This window comes from Symphalangus syndactylus, chromosome 12 (genome assembly GCF_028878055.3).
Source record: "Symphalangus syndactylus isolate Jambi chromosome 12, NHGRI_mSymSyn1-v2.1_pri, whole genome shotgun sequence".
NCBI classification, from domain to species: Eukaryota; Metazoa; Chordata; class Mammalia; order Primates; family Hylobatidae; genus Symphalangus; species Symphalangus syndactylus.
The window spans coordinates 77,832,411-77,850,193 of record NC_072441.2 but is presented as its reverse complement, the minus strand read 5'-3'; the positions used below and the strand labels follow the sequence as shown (position 1 = coordinate 77,850,193).

The window sequence follows — 17,783 nt, the reverse complement described above, 5'->3', positions numbered from 1 at the left end:
TAGAGACGAGGTTTCACCATGTTGGCCAGGCTGGTCTCGAACTCCTGACCTTGTGAAATGCCTGCCTCAGCCTCCCAAAGTGCTGGGATTACAGGCATGAGCCACTGTGCCCAGCCTCAAAGATTCTTATGAGTCCTCACAGATGTCAGAGGAAGATGCCATGACCTATACTTGCAAACTCCCAGAAGATTAAAGCTATTGTTTTGCAAATGCACAGATAAGTATTAATAACATGATGCTGTGGATGAGCATGAAAGTTTTTCTCGTACTCCTAATTATGTTTTCTTTCTTACCGCTTTGCCCTGCTGATGGAATTCAATAAAGGAATCTCTACCAGCAGACACTTGGTTTTTACCCTTCCTAGGACCTTTAACAGATATCTTGTTATTACTAATCTTTGGTCTTTGCTTGTTTAACCTCCTTATAAAGTTTGTGTCTCCTAGATTACAATAATTCCATGTAAAGATGATGCTGGCACAAGGCTTTCAACCCATCTCCTCTTCTGACCCAGAAAATAAAGACATCCTGCCTTTGGGCCTTTTAGAACAGGTATCCAGAGATTTTACTTCTCCAATGCTGGGCGGGGTCTATGCCCATAACATCAGCAGGAAGCAGTTACAGAAGATGAACCCCTACCCTTCTGCAAGCCCCTTAAGATTAAGGAGGAGTATATAATCTCTGATGGAGAAAAGAGGCAGGCGACCAGAAAGACTTATTTTCCAGTCACAACCCCATTGAACAGAGCAGGATCTGGTCAAAACAGGGTGCCGTGAGGAAGCCTGCTGAAACCAGCAGATGATGATGAAAGTGACCTCTAGTTGCTCTCACTGCTTGTGAGCATAAAGACACTAACACTGGGACCATGGCCAGTTTACAAATGTCATGGCAACACACCTTGGCAATGGCCTGGAAGTTACTTTATATGGTTCTGGAAACTCCCTGCCCCTTTTCCAGAAAGTTCTGAAAAACCTACCTCTTAATTGGCATGTAATTAAAAGTGGGTCTAAATACAACTAGCTAGCAGCCCACAGGCACCAACTCTGGGCACACTGCCTATGGGTTAGCCCTGCTTTGCAAGAAGCAGCACCAGTTCAATAAAAGTTGCTTTCTCTCACCAGCGGCTTGCCTTTGAACTCTTTCCTTGGCAAAGCCAAGGAAACTACAGTCTGGGAGAAATTTCCCAGTCTACAAACCAGTTTTGGGGCTTGCCTGCCCTGCATCACTATCATTGTTTCCTTGGGTTTCCCAGGAATATACATGTGTGAGACTGCTGCCTTGCTTATAGATCTCTTTCCCTGCAGGAAACAGGAGTATCTTGCCTGTGGCTTCCAGAGTTAGAGATACATGTAGTTTCACTACTGAGTGCTAATATTTAATTTTGGAATCAAGTGATGCAATCAGACTGGCTGCTACCATTCTGTGGTATACATGTAGTGAACACATGTGTGGTTGAGTTTCCTGCTTTTAGCTGGAGCAAGAAAGTTTTATAATTGTGATTTGTACAAAAAAATTATAGGCAAGAGAATGTGTGTAAAATAAACTTTATTGTCAGAGGTTTCTAAATGCTCATCCTTCAAGGAAAATGGACATATGCTGAAGAGCTGATAAGCAGTCTACAGCAGTGTTATTCTTACTTAATCTTGGTTCCAAGTCCTTGCCATTTTCCTCTAGCTGCTATTGACTCCAGTTATACATAGGATGGGGGAAAGGGGATTATCTATGGATCTAGGCATCACTGTCTCTTGGGCAGTTATCACATTTGCAGGCTGAAGGGATGTGATTTCTACAATCAAACTATCCATTTGGAATACAAATCTGGAGTGGCTATAAAATGTGCTTCTCAGAAATGGAGTTTTCAGATTTGGACTTTCAATTGTTCTGTTGTTTTAGGTTTTCTCATCAACTGCGGAACTGTTTGTGACTAAGCTTTGTTAAAAGTAGAGAAGAGCTTTCCATAGTTCCAACATTAGTTGTTACCTGAAACAAACAAAAACACACACACGCATACAATGAAACAATAATCTTTGGTGAGGTCTTGCTGATACCTAACTGAGGCTGGAGTGAGAGCTAAGTGGTGATACAGGCCAGGTGCAAACTGAGTGCAGCTAAGTGGATAACCTCTGGTAGTGAACTACAGTGTAGAAGAAGATAGTAATAATAGATTGAAAAGAAAGTCTCCTGAAATGAACTAGCTGGCCTGTGGTGTAGGACACAGGACCCCAGCCACCTTATGATTCTAAAAGCCTTGCTCAAAGCTGCTGCAGATGAGTTAGCTAGGTCTCTACCACCTCCATAATACTCCTCTGGAGAGAAATAAAGGTCTTTCACACCTCCCAGGAAGGGATTTGCTTAGCCTCAAATGTGCACATTCAGAAATAGCTTGTCATAAGAAAGAGAGGATAGTTTGCAGAGAAATAACCCTCCTAAGTCCACATCCTATTCCTTTTAAATCAGAGAGTGGTGCCAAGGGAAGAGCCCTAGAATGTCAAAGCCAACAGGGTGCTCAGATACCACCCAAGTACAGTTCCATCTTTGGCCATAAGGAGACAATGGTGTCAAGAGGCTAAGGCCATACGATGTGTAGGCGAAAAACCTGGGATGAGAATCGAGGCCTCAAACCTTTTCCACTACATCACAGAGTTTAGGAGCAGTTAGAGGGAAGGCTTCAATCTGGAGAACACTAACAGGCTCTAGAGATTATTGGGTCATGGTGGCTGGGACAGAAATAAGGATTCACAGAAAGATGTTTACAGTCAATGTTCTTTTACAGTAAATGTTCTTTTGGGTTTTTGCTTGATAAAAAGGCTGAGCAAAAGTGAAAAAAACTTTTTTCTTTTTTTCTTTCTTTTTCTTTTCTCTTTGTTTTTTTTTTTTGAGACAGTTTCACTCTTGTTGCCCAGGCTGGAGTGCAATGGTGCAATCTTGGCTCACCACAACCTCCACCCCCAGGGTTCAAGCAATTCTCCTGCCTCAGCCTCCCAAGTAGCTGTGATTACAGGCAGGCACCACCACGCCCAGCTAATTTAAAAAAAATTTTTTTTTTTATTTTTAGTAGAGACGGGGTTCCTCCACATTGGTCCAGCTGGTGTCAAACTCCCAACCTCAGGTGATCCTCCCAAAGTGCTGGGATTACAGGCGCGAGTCACCACGCCTGGCCAAAAGTAAAAATTTTCTAATTGCAATTCTGAACAACTTATGGGTTGTGAAATCAATATAGTGGACTGCTTACTACTACAGGCTTTATTTAAATACTAGGTAGGGTGGATTACACATAATAAAAGATTTTTTAAAAACTGATCACAAAGAATTATATATTTCTCCCTGCATCTTGTGGTCAGAAAAGTTTGAGAAACTGCTCTACATAGGCAAATTATAGTTTCAATCTATTCATCTACCTCTTTTTCTTTTCTCTTTTTTTCCATGCTATGCAAACAAGACCATGGAGAGAGGAAGGCAAATTTCATCAATGGGTGGGGTTAAGCCTTTTCTATGAGGTAGCTGCACATTTGGGACACTTCTATGCTGGCGACTTGACATGCTAGTAGATAGATGGTCCTTTTCATCTCTAGCCACATGTTAAAATTACTTGGGAGCTTTTTAAGACTACTAGTGGCTTCCACCCACCTGGAAGCATTTAAATCAGAATCTCTATGTGTAGAGTCCAGGCACTTGTGTTAGTTAAAACCTCACCAGGCTTTATAATATGACAGAATGATTTAAAGCTACTGAGTAGACCCACCCTATTTCCCACCATTCTCTTTGTTTCTCTTTCACCATAAGCTTCTTTCCCATGAGAAAGTAAAGGTTTTAGTCTCTCTTTTCACAGTCTGAAGTAAATCACTATCTTTCTCAATTGGACTTCCAAGGCAAAGATTTCTTTCCATTTATCTATCTGGATTTTTACAAAGTTGGCCTCTGGATTCCCTTTTCCCAAAGCTAATTCACCACAAAGGCGCCCCTCAAGTCAAGTAGCTGGACTTTCATATACCTGCACCTGTCAATCATGGGTAAATACTTTGCAGGCAGGGTTGCTGGGTACTGTGGGATTGACATAAACTCCCAGGTATTGCCAGCTTTGAGCCTCAGGCAAGCTTGTGACTAGGTGACTCCAGTAGTCTGAGGACAGTCCTTACTCAGAAGGGTCTTGGGAAGCAAAAGCAAACATAGGCATGAGAGGGTAAAAAAAAAAAAAAAAATCCCATGTGATCTTGGCTTATACCTAACAGAACTTGTGCAAGAATAGACATTAAGGTGGGTATTGTACACAGCAGAGCTTAGTAAATACCAAGTCTGGAGTTTAAGGGATAGGCTGAAGAGATTTTGCAGGTTTGTAAACATTTTTGCCAATTTGAACATACTTTTGTTTGCGTTTGGTTTTTCTCCTCAGTGGTAATAGCTAGGCACAATAAGGTAGCTAGGATATTATAATTTCAATCAATAAATTTGTATTTTGCCAAGGACCAAGATGAACTATGAAGATTTCAATTTTTTAGTACTTTATTTTGATCAGTTTAAAAACTAGGACTTTTGCTCTTTTTTGGCTTATGGCACCTTTTTGGTTTTCACATTTTCTCAAAGACCAGTAACTTAGAACCTAAATTATGATTGCTTATTCTTTCAGTATTCTAGGGGAAAGTTGATTTAATCTTGACAAAATATATTCAATTAAAATAATTGTTCTCTTAAATCTTTTCTTTCTTTCTTTCCTTTTTTTTTTTTGAGATGGAGTCTTGCTCTGTCACTCAGGCTAGAGTGCAGTGGCACAATCTTGGCTCACTGCAACCTCCGCCTCCCAGGTTGAAATGATTCTCCTGCCTCAGCCGCCTGAGTAGCTGGGACTACAGGCACGTGCCACCATGCCCAGCTAATTTTTGTATTCTTAGTAGAGATGGGGTTTCACCATGTTGTTCTCTTAAATCTTTTCACCTTTTAAGTTTGTTCTTCTCTTCTCCAATTTGCAATAGTGGAGCGTGGCTTGCACCGAAATACTATATTTCTCAGAGCTACTTATTCCCGGAGCCTGGCAGTCTGGGGGCCTGGAGGGGGTGCGTCTAGAATGCAGCCCTCTCTAAGTTGAGAATAACTATGAGAATTGTGGGTTATAAGGTTTTGAGTAGCTCTGGCCTCCCCGTCCTCTTTTGTTTCTACAGTGGAGTGTGACAAGAGAAGGGGCCCATCTGAGAGTGACTTCATATTGTGGCTTTCTCCACTTACCTCTGGAAATTTGATTCAGGCAAGTCGGGGGAGTCTCCGGTATTCTCTGAGAACTCTGTTTTCATTATACAGCTGGAAAACGGAATCTGTGATTTGCCTGTAGAGGTTAGAGGTGCATCCTCTTCCAGGAAATAATTACAATTTAGGCAAGTTATACACGTTTGCTTAAGAGAATGCTTTCTGCACATTTCATGTTCTTCCTCTCTATCTTAGCCTAGGGAGAAAACCGTGGAGGGCTGGAACTTTAGTGTGATGGGGCAGAAGCTTAATTTTCACGTGATTCTCAACAAATGCCAGCACATCACATGTATTATCATGTCTGATGGCTGCAATATGAAGGAGGCTTTTCCAAAATTGTTGCTGCTTTGGTATGGGAAGGGACCTGGTTACGGTTCTTCTGGCCCAGCACAATGTTATGAAATGATGGCCTCTGTGTGACAGCAATCTGAGAGGAGGGGGGTTGGAGGGAACCACCTTGGGGTGGTAGAATGAACAGTAACCAAGACATAAGGGAAGCTGATGAGGATGGCAGCAGAGGAGACTCTCATTCTGCTACATGAGGTGCTCAGAAATCTGGGTTCTACTGAATGCCAATCACCTAAGAAGCAGAGAGACAGCAGGCAGTGCACAGCAGCAGACAGAAGACAGCAGACAGCCTAGGAATCACAAGAATGATTTTAGAGGTAGATACCTCTAAGATGGAGGCGAATCTTTAAGCCTATTTATTTACCTATAAATAGGAATGATAGTAGCTGCCCTACCTCTCTAGCTGGGACAATTGTAATGAATAAGTGAAGTAAACTATGTCAAAGTGCTTGAAATCTATAAAAGTCTGCCCCGGTCACAAGCCTTTAGAAAAATACATGTTGCCAGAAGCAGACCGACTTGGGCCTCTCCTACCATTTTCTTCATGAAAGCTGCTGAGATGACATTCCAGCTTTTCTCGCAGGCAGTTGTTGATGAAAAGGGTCTCCTTCAGGTGCTGCCACTGGCTCTGGATCTCATATTCTGCAGCTATTCCACCAGGACATGGAATGAGATGGGAAATGAAGATGCTGATCACTAAAGGGGTAGTCAGAGGCCTCTCATCAAGATCCCTTCATTTCACCATTCTTTTGCCAACTTCATCTTCTCATCAGGGAACATAAGGCAACTTTCTTTAAGAACTTTTAAGGTTTCAAACAAAGCATGGCCAAGTGCTAAGCAAACTCCACAGGGATGCCTCCCACATGGAGATATGGGAAGTATAAGGCAGATTGACAGGAGGTGGGAAAACACTGAAGGTCTCTGAGTAGGGCTTTTCTAGCACTAGGAAAGGTATGACCACCTCCTTGAGATGACTTATAGGTACTAGAGAATATCTTCCTCTCTACAAAATATCTCTCCTGAATATATTTTGTTGTTGTTGTTGTTTTTTGACAGAGTCTCATTCTGTCACGCAAGCTGGAGTGCAGAGGCACCATCTTGGCTCACTGCAACTTCTGTCTCCCAGGTCTAAAGGATTCTCATGCTTCAGCCTCCTGAGTGACTGAGACTAAAGGCGTGCACCAGTATGCTTGGCTAATTTTTACATTTTTAGTAGAGACGGGGTTTCAGCATGTTGGCCAGGCTGGTCTCAAACTCCTTACCTCAAGTGATCCACCCACCTAGGCCTCCCAAAGGGCTGGGATTATAGGTGTGAGCCACTGTGCCTGGCCCTGAACATCTTTAACAGATGGTAAAGACCTTCTTCTGCACCTTATTGTGAAACCGGAAAGAGAAATAAGGATGCCGTTGTCAGAAGATGGTATGACTAATTAAAGCCACATACTTACACCCATCACTGACAGAATGACAAGCCTAATATGGTTTACATTACTATGAAAGCTCAATGAGTGAATTAATGTAATCTCTTTCTATTGCATAGAAGAGTATATAAAGCATATGGTCTCCTAACAACCCAAACTTTTGCCCCCAAAGTAAAGTCAAACACTCAAGTAAGGGAGAGGAGATATAGGTCAAGATTCTAGTCTATAGGCACACCAGTGAGGCTACCAACCCAAAGGGCTCTTATATACCTAAAGAAGCTCCAATGGCTAGCGTGGAGTTATTCTGGGAAGAGGGCATGCTGGTGGCATTGCTGTTAGATTCATCCTTTTCTCCAGCAGATAGCCTCTTTGTTTATTTAGATTGAATTACAACACTGAGACTAAACTAACAGACATCTTAAAAATACCTTGGTGCTGCACAAAGATTGAGAACTCTGGCTATTTACCAAAAGGTTGCCAAGATCAAAGTCTTGTCTTTATGGAAATCCGCTGATACTCTAGCAGTCAGATAGAACCTTATGGGAAAGCAAGCACCTGAGGGAACATGGAGACTGGAGCTTGAAACCCAGGAACCATTATAATTGCACCTCCAAACATATGGACAAGACTGCCAACATTCTTGGGATGGCTAGAACAGCTTAGGAAAACTGTTCGGGAACTATAATTATCAAGAATATTTCAGGAAGCCTGGATGTGGTGGCTCATATCTGTAATCCCAGCACTTTGGGAGGCAGGGGTGGATGAATTGCTTGAGCTCAGGAGTTTGAGGCCAGCCTGGGCAAAAAGGCAAGACCCCGTCTCTACCAAAAAGGCAAAAAAAAAATAGCCAGGAGTAGTGGCATGCATCTGTGGTCTCAGCTACTCAAGAGGCTGAGATGGGAGGGTCATTTGACCTCGGGTTGTAGGTTGTGGTGAGCCGAGATCATGCCACTGCACTCTATCCTGGGTGACAGAACAAGAGACTGTGTCTCAAAAAATATATATATTTCAGGAAAGACAAGATGTCCCATTTTAAAGAAGGAGATCTGTTAAAAGGATTTGTACATGTGCGGCAGTAGTGGCAGAGAGTCTGCCATAATCTCTTCACTCTCTCCATTCTGGCCTGCTTTGAGTATGCCAGCTTGCAGATGCCAGTCTGGACCAGAGGGACTGAGGTGAGGACAGGAACAGAGCAAATCACCTGACCCTCCAGGGACCTGTACTTGAGACTTGATCCCAGAGCTGTGTTCAGCCTAATCACTTTTTTAAAGTGAATGTTTAGGGCCTGCCTGCAGAGAATAACATCTCTCAGTTTAGACAGAGGTGGTGAGCATGTAGAATATAGGAGCTACTGAGAGATTGACGGAGCTTTATTTTTCTTATCAAAGGAGCACTTACTGGCTATATCCACAGCAGAGGGGTCTTCCTGTGCATCAAAGAGGAAGGCATTGCTGCTCCTTATGAGACTCTAACTAGTGCCTGATGATCTGAGGTGGAACAGTTTCATACTGAAACCACCCAATTCCCAGCCCCTACCACCCCACCCCCACCTTGTCTGTGGAAAAATTGTCTTTCATGCAACCAGTCCCTGGTGCCAAATCTGTGGGAGATCACTGGCTTAGAATCTTCAAAAGATTATTGCCCCCAATGTAAACTAGGGACTTTGTGTGATAATGACATGTCAATGTAAGTTCATCAACTGTAACAAATTTGCCACTCTGGAGAGAGATGTTGATAGTCTAGGAGGCTACGCATGTGTGGAGGCAGGGGGTATATGGGAACTTTTTGTACTTCCTGCTCAATTTGCTGTGAGTCTGAAACTACTCTAAAAAATAAGGTCTATTTTCTTAAAAGTCATTTTGCCTCCATAGTGGGAAAAAAATAGCCGTTGACTAATAGCTGCTCTTATCCTGCCTAAAAAAATTAAAAAGTCAGCTTGAAAAGACAAAAATTGTTTTTAAGTAACTTTATTGTATACCAAAACAAAGCTAAAAGAATTTTAACACAAGATGCAGAAAAATCCAGCACTCAATAAGGTACGATTCACAATGTCTAACCCTGAATCAAATAATGTTAAGAATGCAGAGAGACAGAAAACTATAATCCATGATAAGAAGGGGGAAAGAAATCAATCTACTTAAACTGACTTAGAAAGGACACATCAGGTGAGAATTAAAAAATAATAAAAAGGACACAGATGACAGAATCTGTAGACAAGCACATTGAAACAAATATAACTATATTCCTTGTATTAAAGAAGCTAGGCAGGTGTGGTGGCTCATGCTTGTAATCCCAGCAGTTTGCAAGGCCAAGGGGGGTGGGTCACATGAGGTCAGGAGTTTGAGATCAGCCTGGCTAATGTGGTGAAACCCCGTCTCTCTGAAAAATATGAAAATTAGCTGGGTATGGAGGCACGTGCCTGTAATCCCAGCTACTCAGGAGGCTGCAGCACAGGAATCACTTGAACCCAGGAGGTGAAGTTTGCAGTGAGCCAAAATCTCACCACTGCACTTCAGCCTGGGCAACAGAGCAAGGCTCTGTCTCAAAAAATAGAATAAAATAAAGAAGCTAGAGGAAAATATGAAATGATGAAGAGTTACATAGAAGACTTTAAAAAAAGACATAAATTAAATTTAGATGAAAAATAAAGTTTGAGATGAAAATACACTGGATAGGATTAACAGCAGATTAGATGGTGCTAAAGAAAGATTAATCAATTCCAAGACATGGAAATAGAAAGAAACAAAGAGAGAAAAGAAAGATACAACAAAAATGAACAGACCATTAGTCAGCTGTGGTAAAATTTCAAAGCAGCTAATACAAATATAACTGGAGTCTTTGAAGGAGAGGATAGAGAGAAAGAATAGAATATACATTATATATATTTGATATATATATGCCAAATATATTGTATATGCCATAGATAAGACTATGTATGTCATTATCATTCAAATTTGATGAGAACTATAAACATGCAGACGCAAGAAACTAAATAAAGTAAAACAATATGTAAAAGACAAAACTATACAAGGTCTTAATCAAACTGCTTCAAACCAGTGATAAATAGAAAATCTCAAAAGCAGCCAGACAAAAAAGACATATTATGTACAGAGGAACAAAAATAAGAATTATGGCAGACTTCTTGTTGGAAACAATGTAAGCCAGAAAACAGTGGAATATCACTTTTCAAACACTTTTTAAAAACACAAACTGTCAACTAGAATCCTACATCCAGTGAAAACATCTTCCAGAAATGAAGGTGAGTTCTTATGCTCATCAAGATGAAGTAATCCACTATACTGTATCTCTCTTACTGATTGAAACTAAGAACTCTTAGGCCAGGAACAGTGGCTCACGTCTGTAATCCCAGCATTTTGGGAGGCCACAGCAGGTGGATCGCTTGAGCTCAGTAGTTCAAGACCAGCCTGGGCAACATGGAGAAACCCTGTCTCTACAAAAAATACAAAAATTAGCCAGGTGTGGTGGCACACACCTGTAGTCCCAGCTACTTGGGAGGCTGAGGTGGGAGGACTGGTTGAGTCCAGGGGGCACAGACTGCAGTCAGCCAAGATCGTGTCACTGCACTCCAGCTTGGGTAAGAGAGCAAGACTCTGTCTCAAAATAAAAAACAAAACTCAGAACTCTTGAGAGAATATGAAAAGTGATTACCTGAGTGCTCTAAAGAGAAAACAGTAGAATGCAGATTAAGGACCATAGTCAAAACTAAAATAAAATCTACAATGGAGATAACTTTGCATTTTTTCTCCCCACTTTGGGGCACTTGGGAGGAGCTAAGGGTCTTCAGAGCCTGCAACCAACTTACCTGTGGCAAGTTTTCTGACAAGGGTCTCTGTCAGCTGTCTTCCTTGCACCATTTGCTCACAGAATCTCTGTCTCTGGTAGTAGGCAATGCCAGTGTTCCTGAGAAGGCCCTCAAAAGACTTGACTGTGTTCTTCACATGTTGGGTGAAAAGGTAGCAGACACCTCTCCCTTCCTGTATCTTCTGTCTTAAGTGGGTCAGTTCTTCAGCCTGAGCCTGAATTAAGGGATCATGTATCCTAAGGTGGGAAAGAAGAGTAAAATGTAAGAGGGAATGTGGTGAATAATAGGTTATAGACGTTTCAGAGGAGAGATCTTTTAGAAACCCTGTAAGGAACTCTCAAGTTGAATTCTTTTTTTCTTTTTTTTTTGAGACAGAGTCTCACTCTGTTGCCCAGGCTGGAGTGCAGTGACGTGATCTCAGCTCACTGCAACCTCCGCCTCCACCTCCGCCTCCCAGGTTCAAGCAATTCTCTTGCCTCAGCCTTCCAAGTAGCTGGGACTACAGGTGACCACCACCATGCCAGGATAATTTATATATTTTTTGTAGAGATGGGGTTTTGCCATGTTGGCCATGCTAGTCTGGAACTCCTGACCTCAAATGATTCATGCACCTCGGTATCCCAAAGTGCTGGGACTACAGGCATGAGCCACTGCACCTGGCCCAAGAAGAATTCTTGTACAAGTTGTGTGACTCGCCTGTGGCAGAAGGAATGAAGAAACAGCCTTGAGTTTGTCTGTTATTTTACTAACTTTGCTTTAAAAAGATGCCCCTTTGGTTCCCCACTTTAGTCTAAGTACATTTTCATACAGTATACATCAAGCATTATGCAGTAACTGGCAGAAAAAAAAAGCCGGATTCAAAAGTGTTGGGCAGGTATCTCTGGTATTAATTGAAAGTTAAAAAGAAAAATCAGTGAAAAGGTCAAGAAGGGCAGTATTCTTTTGAATGACATGAAGATAGACCATAATCAGTAAGAAGACAGTCAAAACTAAAGTTCTGGCCGGGTGCAGTGGCTCACCTGTAATCCCAGCACTTTGGGAGGCCAAGGCAGGCGGATCACCTTAGGTCCAGAGTTTTGAGACCAGCCTGGCCAACATGGCGAAACCCCATCTCTACTAAAAATACAAAAATTAGCTGGCATGGTGGTGTGCACCTGTACTCTCAGCTCCTTGGGAGGCTGACCTAGGAGGATCGCTTGAACCTGGGAGGTGGAGGTTGCAGTGAGCTGAGATCACACCACTGCACTCTAGCCTGGGCAACAAGGTAAGACTCCATCTCAAAAAAAAAAAAATGTAAAGCTCTGAGTAGCAATTTCATTACTCTAATGTGGGATTTCATTGTTTTCTAATTATTGTTTAAATATTTATCATGGTGATATGGTTTGGCTCTGCGTCCCCACCCAAACCTCATGTTGGATTGTAATCCCCAATGTTGGGGGAGGGACCTGCAGGAAAGTGACTGGATCACGGGGGCGGATTTCCCCTTCCTGTTCTCGTGATAGTGAGTTCTCATGAGGTCTGGTTGTTTGAAAGTGTAGCACCTCCCTCTTTGCTCTCTCTCTCTCTCTCCTGTTCTGGCCATGTGAAGACCATGCCTGCTTCTCCTTTGACTTCTGCAATGACTGTAAGTTTCCTGAGGCCTGCCCAGGAGCAGAAGCCTGTACAGCCCACAGAACCATGAGCTGATTAAACCTCTTTTATTTATAAATCACCCAGTCTCAGATACATGTTTACAGCAGTGTCAGAATGGCCTAATACACATGGGTTCCAATGTAGAGTGTGAGCTCTGTGAGTCTAAAGACAGTGCCACCTATTACCCAACTTACAGCACCTGGTAGTATGTACACATACAAGTAGTTACTCAGTTAATGTTTAGAACCATGTAATCCCAGAGCTGGACTGACCATTTGCAGTCATCTACCCCATCTAATGCTTGAATTTCCTCCCTGCTATTCTTCCAAGTAGTTATCTGCAGGTCCTCTTTCAAACTCTATTCATAGAGTTACTAGAAAGTGTCAGGGGAAGTAAAGACACATACTGGGGAGAAACAGGGGCTCCAGACCTATCCCCTTCAATCAAATATCTCTGCTTTGGTGAGTTTTACATATTTGAGCTTCTATGATTTCATTTCAACAAAGGATTAAAAGAAGTTTCAAATGCTACAATCTACCTTATGTCTGAAACCCTCTAAGGATAGTCAATGCTGCTCCCGAGTGAATTAATAATTCATTTTCCACACAACAGCTGCTCAGTCATCTATCTACCCAATAGCACTATCAGTTAATACTCCACCTAGTATAATACTTTTTTAAAAAGTTTGGAGGAGAAACTTTCTTATCATGAAAAGCACTTTGGAAAGTTTGAAAATATCTCTTATAGAAAATGTTAATGACAGTCACCACATCTATAAATGGGAACAAATATAATAATTACAGAAAATAGTTGTTCAGAGTTTTATATGTGTTAGAGATGGTTTTAACTACTTGTAATTGTGCATTTAATCTTCATAACCCTCTAAGGTAGATACTGTCAGTATTTCCAGTTTATAAATGAGGTAGCCTAGGTTAATCACGTGCAGAAAAGTGCAGTAAATTTGACCAAGGACACACAAATAGAAGCCACATTGCTAGTATTCCAACGCAGGCAGCTGTCTCCATTTTACTAATATGCTATTTAATGGAAAACCCTAGAGACCTAACTAGACCATAGCCTCATTGTGTCTTAGTCTAGTTCTGTGCCTGCCTCGTATATTTCTGCCCTTCTCCTTGCACAAATTTGCTCTTTGTTCTACCTGCCTGAGCTGCCCCACTTCAAACAGTATTTATACACTTCCCACAGAGGTACCTCCTTACCGAAGCCTTGCAGCTGGCCTTGGCAATTCAGCCAGCTCCCTCTCCTGAAACTGCAGCTCCTCCTCCAGCACAGATTCTATAAGATCTTTGCACTCTTCACACTCTGAGAAAAGACAGACATGCCTGCATCATGGAAGGCTGGACGTGCTGCTGTGGTCACTGCCTGCAGGGCAGGAGGCAGGGTCTATCTCAAGGATAAAAGTATCCCCAGTACCAGGCTTTACACTGGGATTTCCATATCTTTATTCCTCAGTCTCTCAACTACTTACTCCCTGTTTTAGAGATGAGGAAAGAAAAGCCCACAGGCCGATAAAGTAACTTGACAAGATGATTCAACTGCAATGAGGCAGTCAGAATTCACATGCCCTGGGGTCTGACTCCACATCTTTTTCTTTTCTTTTCTTTTTTTTGAGATGGAATCTCACTTTGTCCCCCAGGCTGGAATGCAGTGGCACGATCTCAGCTCACTGCAACCTCTGACTCCCGGGTTATTCTCCTGCCTCAGCCTCCCAAGTAGCTGAGATTACAAGTGTGCCCCACCACAGCCTGCTAGTTTTTGTATTTTCAGTAGAGACAGGGCTTCACCATATTGGCCAGGCTGCTCTCGAACTCCTGACCTCAAATGATCCAGCCACCTTGGCTTCCCAAAGTGCTGGGATTACAGTAAGTGAGCCACTGTGCCCGGCCATGACTTCAAATCTTAAGGCCAATTCACCAAACCTTACAGCCTCTTAAGTAAAACATGAACATAAGGGCATGAAATAATGACTCCCTGTGTGTTTAGGAAGATACTAAGAACTGTAGGACTGATGGTTCTCCTGTTTCAAGAGTTTCAATAATCCCAAAATATTTAGAAGATTACACATTTATATGTGTACAACTGTGTAAAACTCTATATGGAGGAGAAAAATCCAAATGATATATGCCCAAATGCTAATAGTGTTTTAAAGGGAGAACCAACACATAGTGTTTTTCATAGTACTGTTGCAGTAGCTTTTTAAGAATTATCATCATATGATCATCACCACTATCCAAAGAGGTAGTTCCTACTCTATTACCATTACAGATGAGAAAACTGAGGCACAGTGAAAACAAGTTAGATTTGAACCCAGGAAATTTGGCCCTAGGGTATATGCTCTTTAATCACTACACAATAATACCTTTATACTGAGGTCTTAGGTAATATCTTTCTTCTTCTCTAGCTTGAGAAATATTTTTCCTACAATTATAATGAATGAAGTTTTTTTTTCTTAAACTAGTTTTTCCACACATCAAAGCTCATCTTTTCACTTCTTTAATAAGTGGGCTTTTGGCTTTACTTTTCTATGACAGTAAGTTAGACAGCAACTTTTAGCCACCCCCCACACAATGATTTATATAAAAATAATTGTAGAAATTGGAAAGCAAACTCAATTTCAATGTTAACCACAATCCTCTTCTAATATCCCTGTTCCTCTCATGCCCTTGTTCCCATGTTTCCTTGTCATTACAGCTTCTCTTCCTTGACTATTAGTAACCGGTTTAGGATTTTACAGTGGATTTAAAAATGTGAGAGCTAACTGCAGAGAGGAAAGGGCCAGCCCCTAACCTGGCCTGGCCTTCTACTGCGAACGGCGGTCTGTTCCACTTGGCCTTGTTCTCATTTTGGCCATATGTCTCATAGCTCTGATCCTGGATGTCCACCTGCAGTTGCTTGCTGTCTGTAAAGTTGACACTCAGAGAGAGACAGAAAGGGTGTTACAAAGTCTCTGATTTTTCTGGAAATACCCTCAATCTAACCAGAACATGAGGAATGGCTTATCTGAACTTATGTGGGAAGAGAATCTTGATCCAGGTATCATAAAGACTTTTCTCCATGTCTGCTATTGAAGTTTGCATCTCCACGTATCTGTGACTCAGTTGAGAATAGGTAGTTTTAAGTTCCTTCAAGGCAGATAGTGTATAGTATTACTTCTTTCATCCCTGGTGCTGTTGGCACAGTGCTTTGCAAATCGGTGCTCTTAAAAAAGTTTAAATTGAATCCTGAGATGTTTTAGCCAACAGTGATGTTACATGTTTGTAGAATCTGATATTCATTGCTGAGAGGGGAAAGCCAGTTTCATGACTAAACCAAGGTTTTAGTCTCTATTCCTCACTACACTCCGCCCTGCAAACTTTACACCTTTGTGCCTCAGCTTTTCGGTCCTTGGCAAATTGAGAGTAAAATGCCCACTTCTACCTTTCTGAGAGTGTAGTTAGGATAAAATTAATTTTGATAGAGAATAAAGTCTGCAGTGTTTCATTTCACAGAGGAAAGATGGACAATCATTTATCACTTTGGTGACCATGCCCCTATGGGACCTACTGTATTTCTGCAGGTGATTGGCCAGGGAGTAAACAGTAGCTTTGGATGTCAGGAGTTTCTCTGTGAGGTCTCGAAAATTCTCTTTGCACTTTTCCAGTTCAGAGTGCAAGTACTGATTGGTTTCCAGGATGCTCATTTCTGCCCTTGGACCAAAACAAGTGGTGGGAGACACTGCCATGCTGAAGCTTGTGGAGGAAGTAGAATCAGAGCCTAGGGAGAATAAACCCAAACAAATAACAAATTAAAAACAAATGCATGGATTATGGTAGTGGTTGCACTACTTGGGTAAATTACTAAAAATTATTGAACTGTACAATTATAATGGGTAAATTTTATAGTATGTACATTATACCTCAGTAAAGTTCCTTTACATTAAACAAAGGATTTAAACACATCAAAAGAAAGCAGATCTGATTCATAACTTACCTTTGGGATAAACTTTGTCAGCATCCCACAACTCTGAGAATCCTTAGCCGCAAAAACAAGGCACAAGGTGCTTAAGCTTAGAGTCTAAGGTACTGTCTGTGGTTCAGGCTCTGATAGGAATGCCAGAGGTAAGACCCAGTGCCAGGTAACGGTCTGGAGTCACAATCAGAATTAGAAGGTGGGAGTGTCATGGAATGTTAGGATCTCTGCCTTCCAGGTGTCTAGGCCATGTGGAAACACAGGTCTCTTCTGAAGGTCACCACCAACGGAGAGCACTGCCTCAGCAGTCATTCTCAGTATGTGTATACCCTTGTGACAATACCACAGTCCTATCTCTTTATAAAATTCAACCATATTTTCATTGTTTATTATTGCAAATGCATAGAAAACATCAAGGAATACATATTTCCCCAAGTTCTGTCGTTGTCTTAAGAACAGTCATGAAGTCATTTTCTTCCTAATGAAAAATTTAACACTTTTAGATAGTCTTGGCGTTCTTCTTTGGTTCTCCAGTTTTCCACATCATTTATATTATAAGAAAAAAAGTCCTGAATATTCTGCTCAGTGTGTGAATAATCGATTTATATGGATTTAGAGGACAGGTGCAATGGTTCACACCTGTAATCCCACCACTTTGGGAGACCAAGGTGGTTGGATCTCTTGAGCTAGGGAGTTTGAGACCAACCTGGGCAACATGGCGAAACCCTGCCTCTACAAAAAATTTTCAAACATTAGCCGGGCATACGGCCAGGCACGGTGGCTCATGCCTGTAATCCCAACACTTTGGGAGGCCGAGGCGGGTGGATCATGAGGTCAGGAGATCGAGACCATCCTGGCTAACATGGTGAAACCTCGTCTCTACTGAAAATACAAAAAATCAGCCAGGTGTGGTGGGGGGCGCCTGTAGTCCCAGCTACTTGGGAGGCTGAGGCAGGAGAATGGCATGAACCCGGGAGGCAGAGCTTGCACTGAGCCGTGATTACGCCACTGCATTCCAGCCTGGGCGGCAGAGCAAGACTCCTTCTCAAAAAGAAAAAAACAGAGAGAGAGAAAAAAACAGAAAATAAAGGTTTTGACTACCTGAGTGGCTTTATTTATATAACAAGGCCACCTTTGCTAGCCAAACCAAACTAAAAAAGTGATAGTTGTCACCTCATACCCCAGGCTGCAGTTTGGTAGCTAAGGTTCTGCCCCTTTTTTTCACCATGACAACCTGGGTTCGGTTCCTAAATCAATTTCTTTCCAGTTTGATATTTGTGTTACTTTTGAACATTTTTTTTTCCAGGGAGCTTTCTTAGCAGGATCTTTGTTGGCTTTCACCCCAGCTGTTACAGAAC

The 17,783-nt window shown here is 41.9% G+C and overlaps 1 protein-coding gene across 1 annotated transcript; it reads right to left on the bottom strand.

Annotated features, from left to right (window-relative positions):
• Positions 1-1,973: 1,973 nt before the first annotated feature.
• LOC134734864 (neuroblastoma breakpoint family member 6-like protein) lies at positions 1,974-16,198 on the bottom strand. Its single transcript, XM_063628225.1, has 6 exons — positions 16,021-16,198; positions 13,677-13,779; positions 10,825-11,060; positions 6,115-6,276; positions 5,215-5,335; positions 1,974-1,977 (listed from the first exon to the last, which is right to left on the bottom strand). The coding sequence occupies exons 1-6, from the start codon at positions 16,196-16,198 to the stop codon at positions 1,974-1,976; spliced, it is 804 nt and encodes a 267-aa protein (XP_063484295.1).
• Between the last annotated feature and the right edge of the window lie 1,585 nt (positions 16,199-17,783).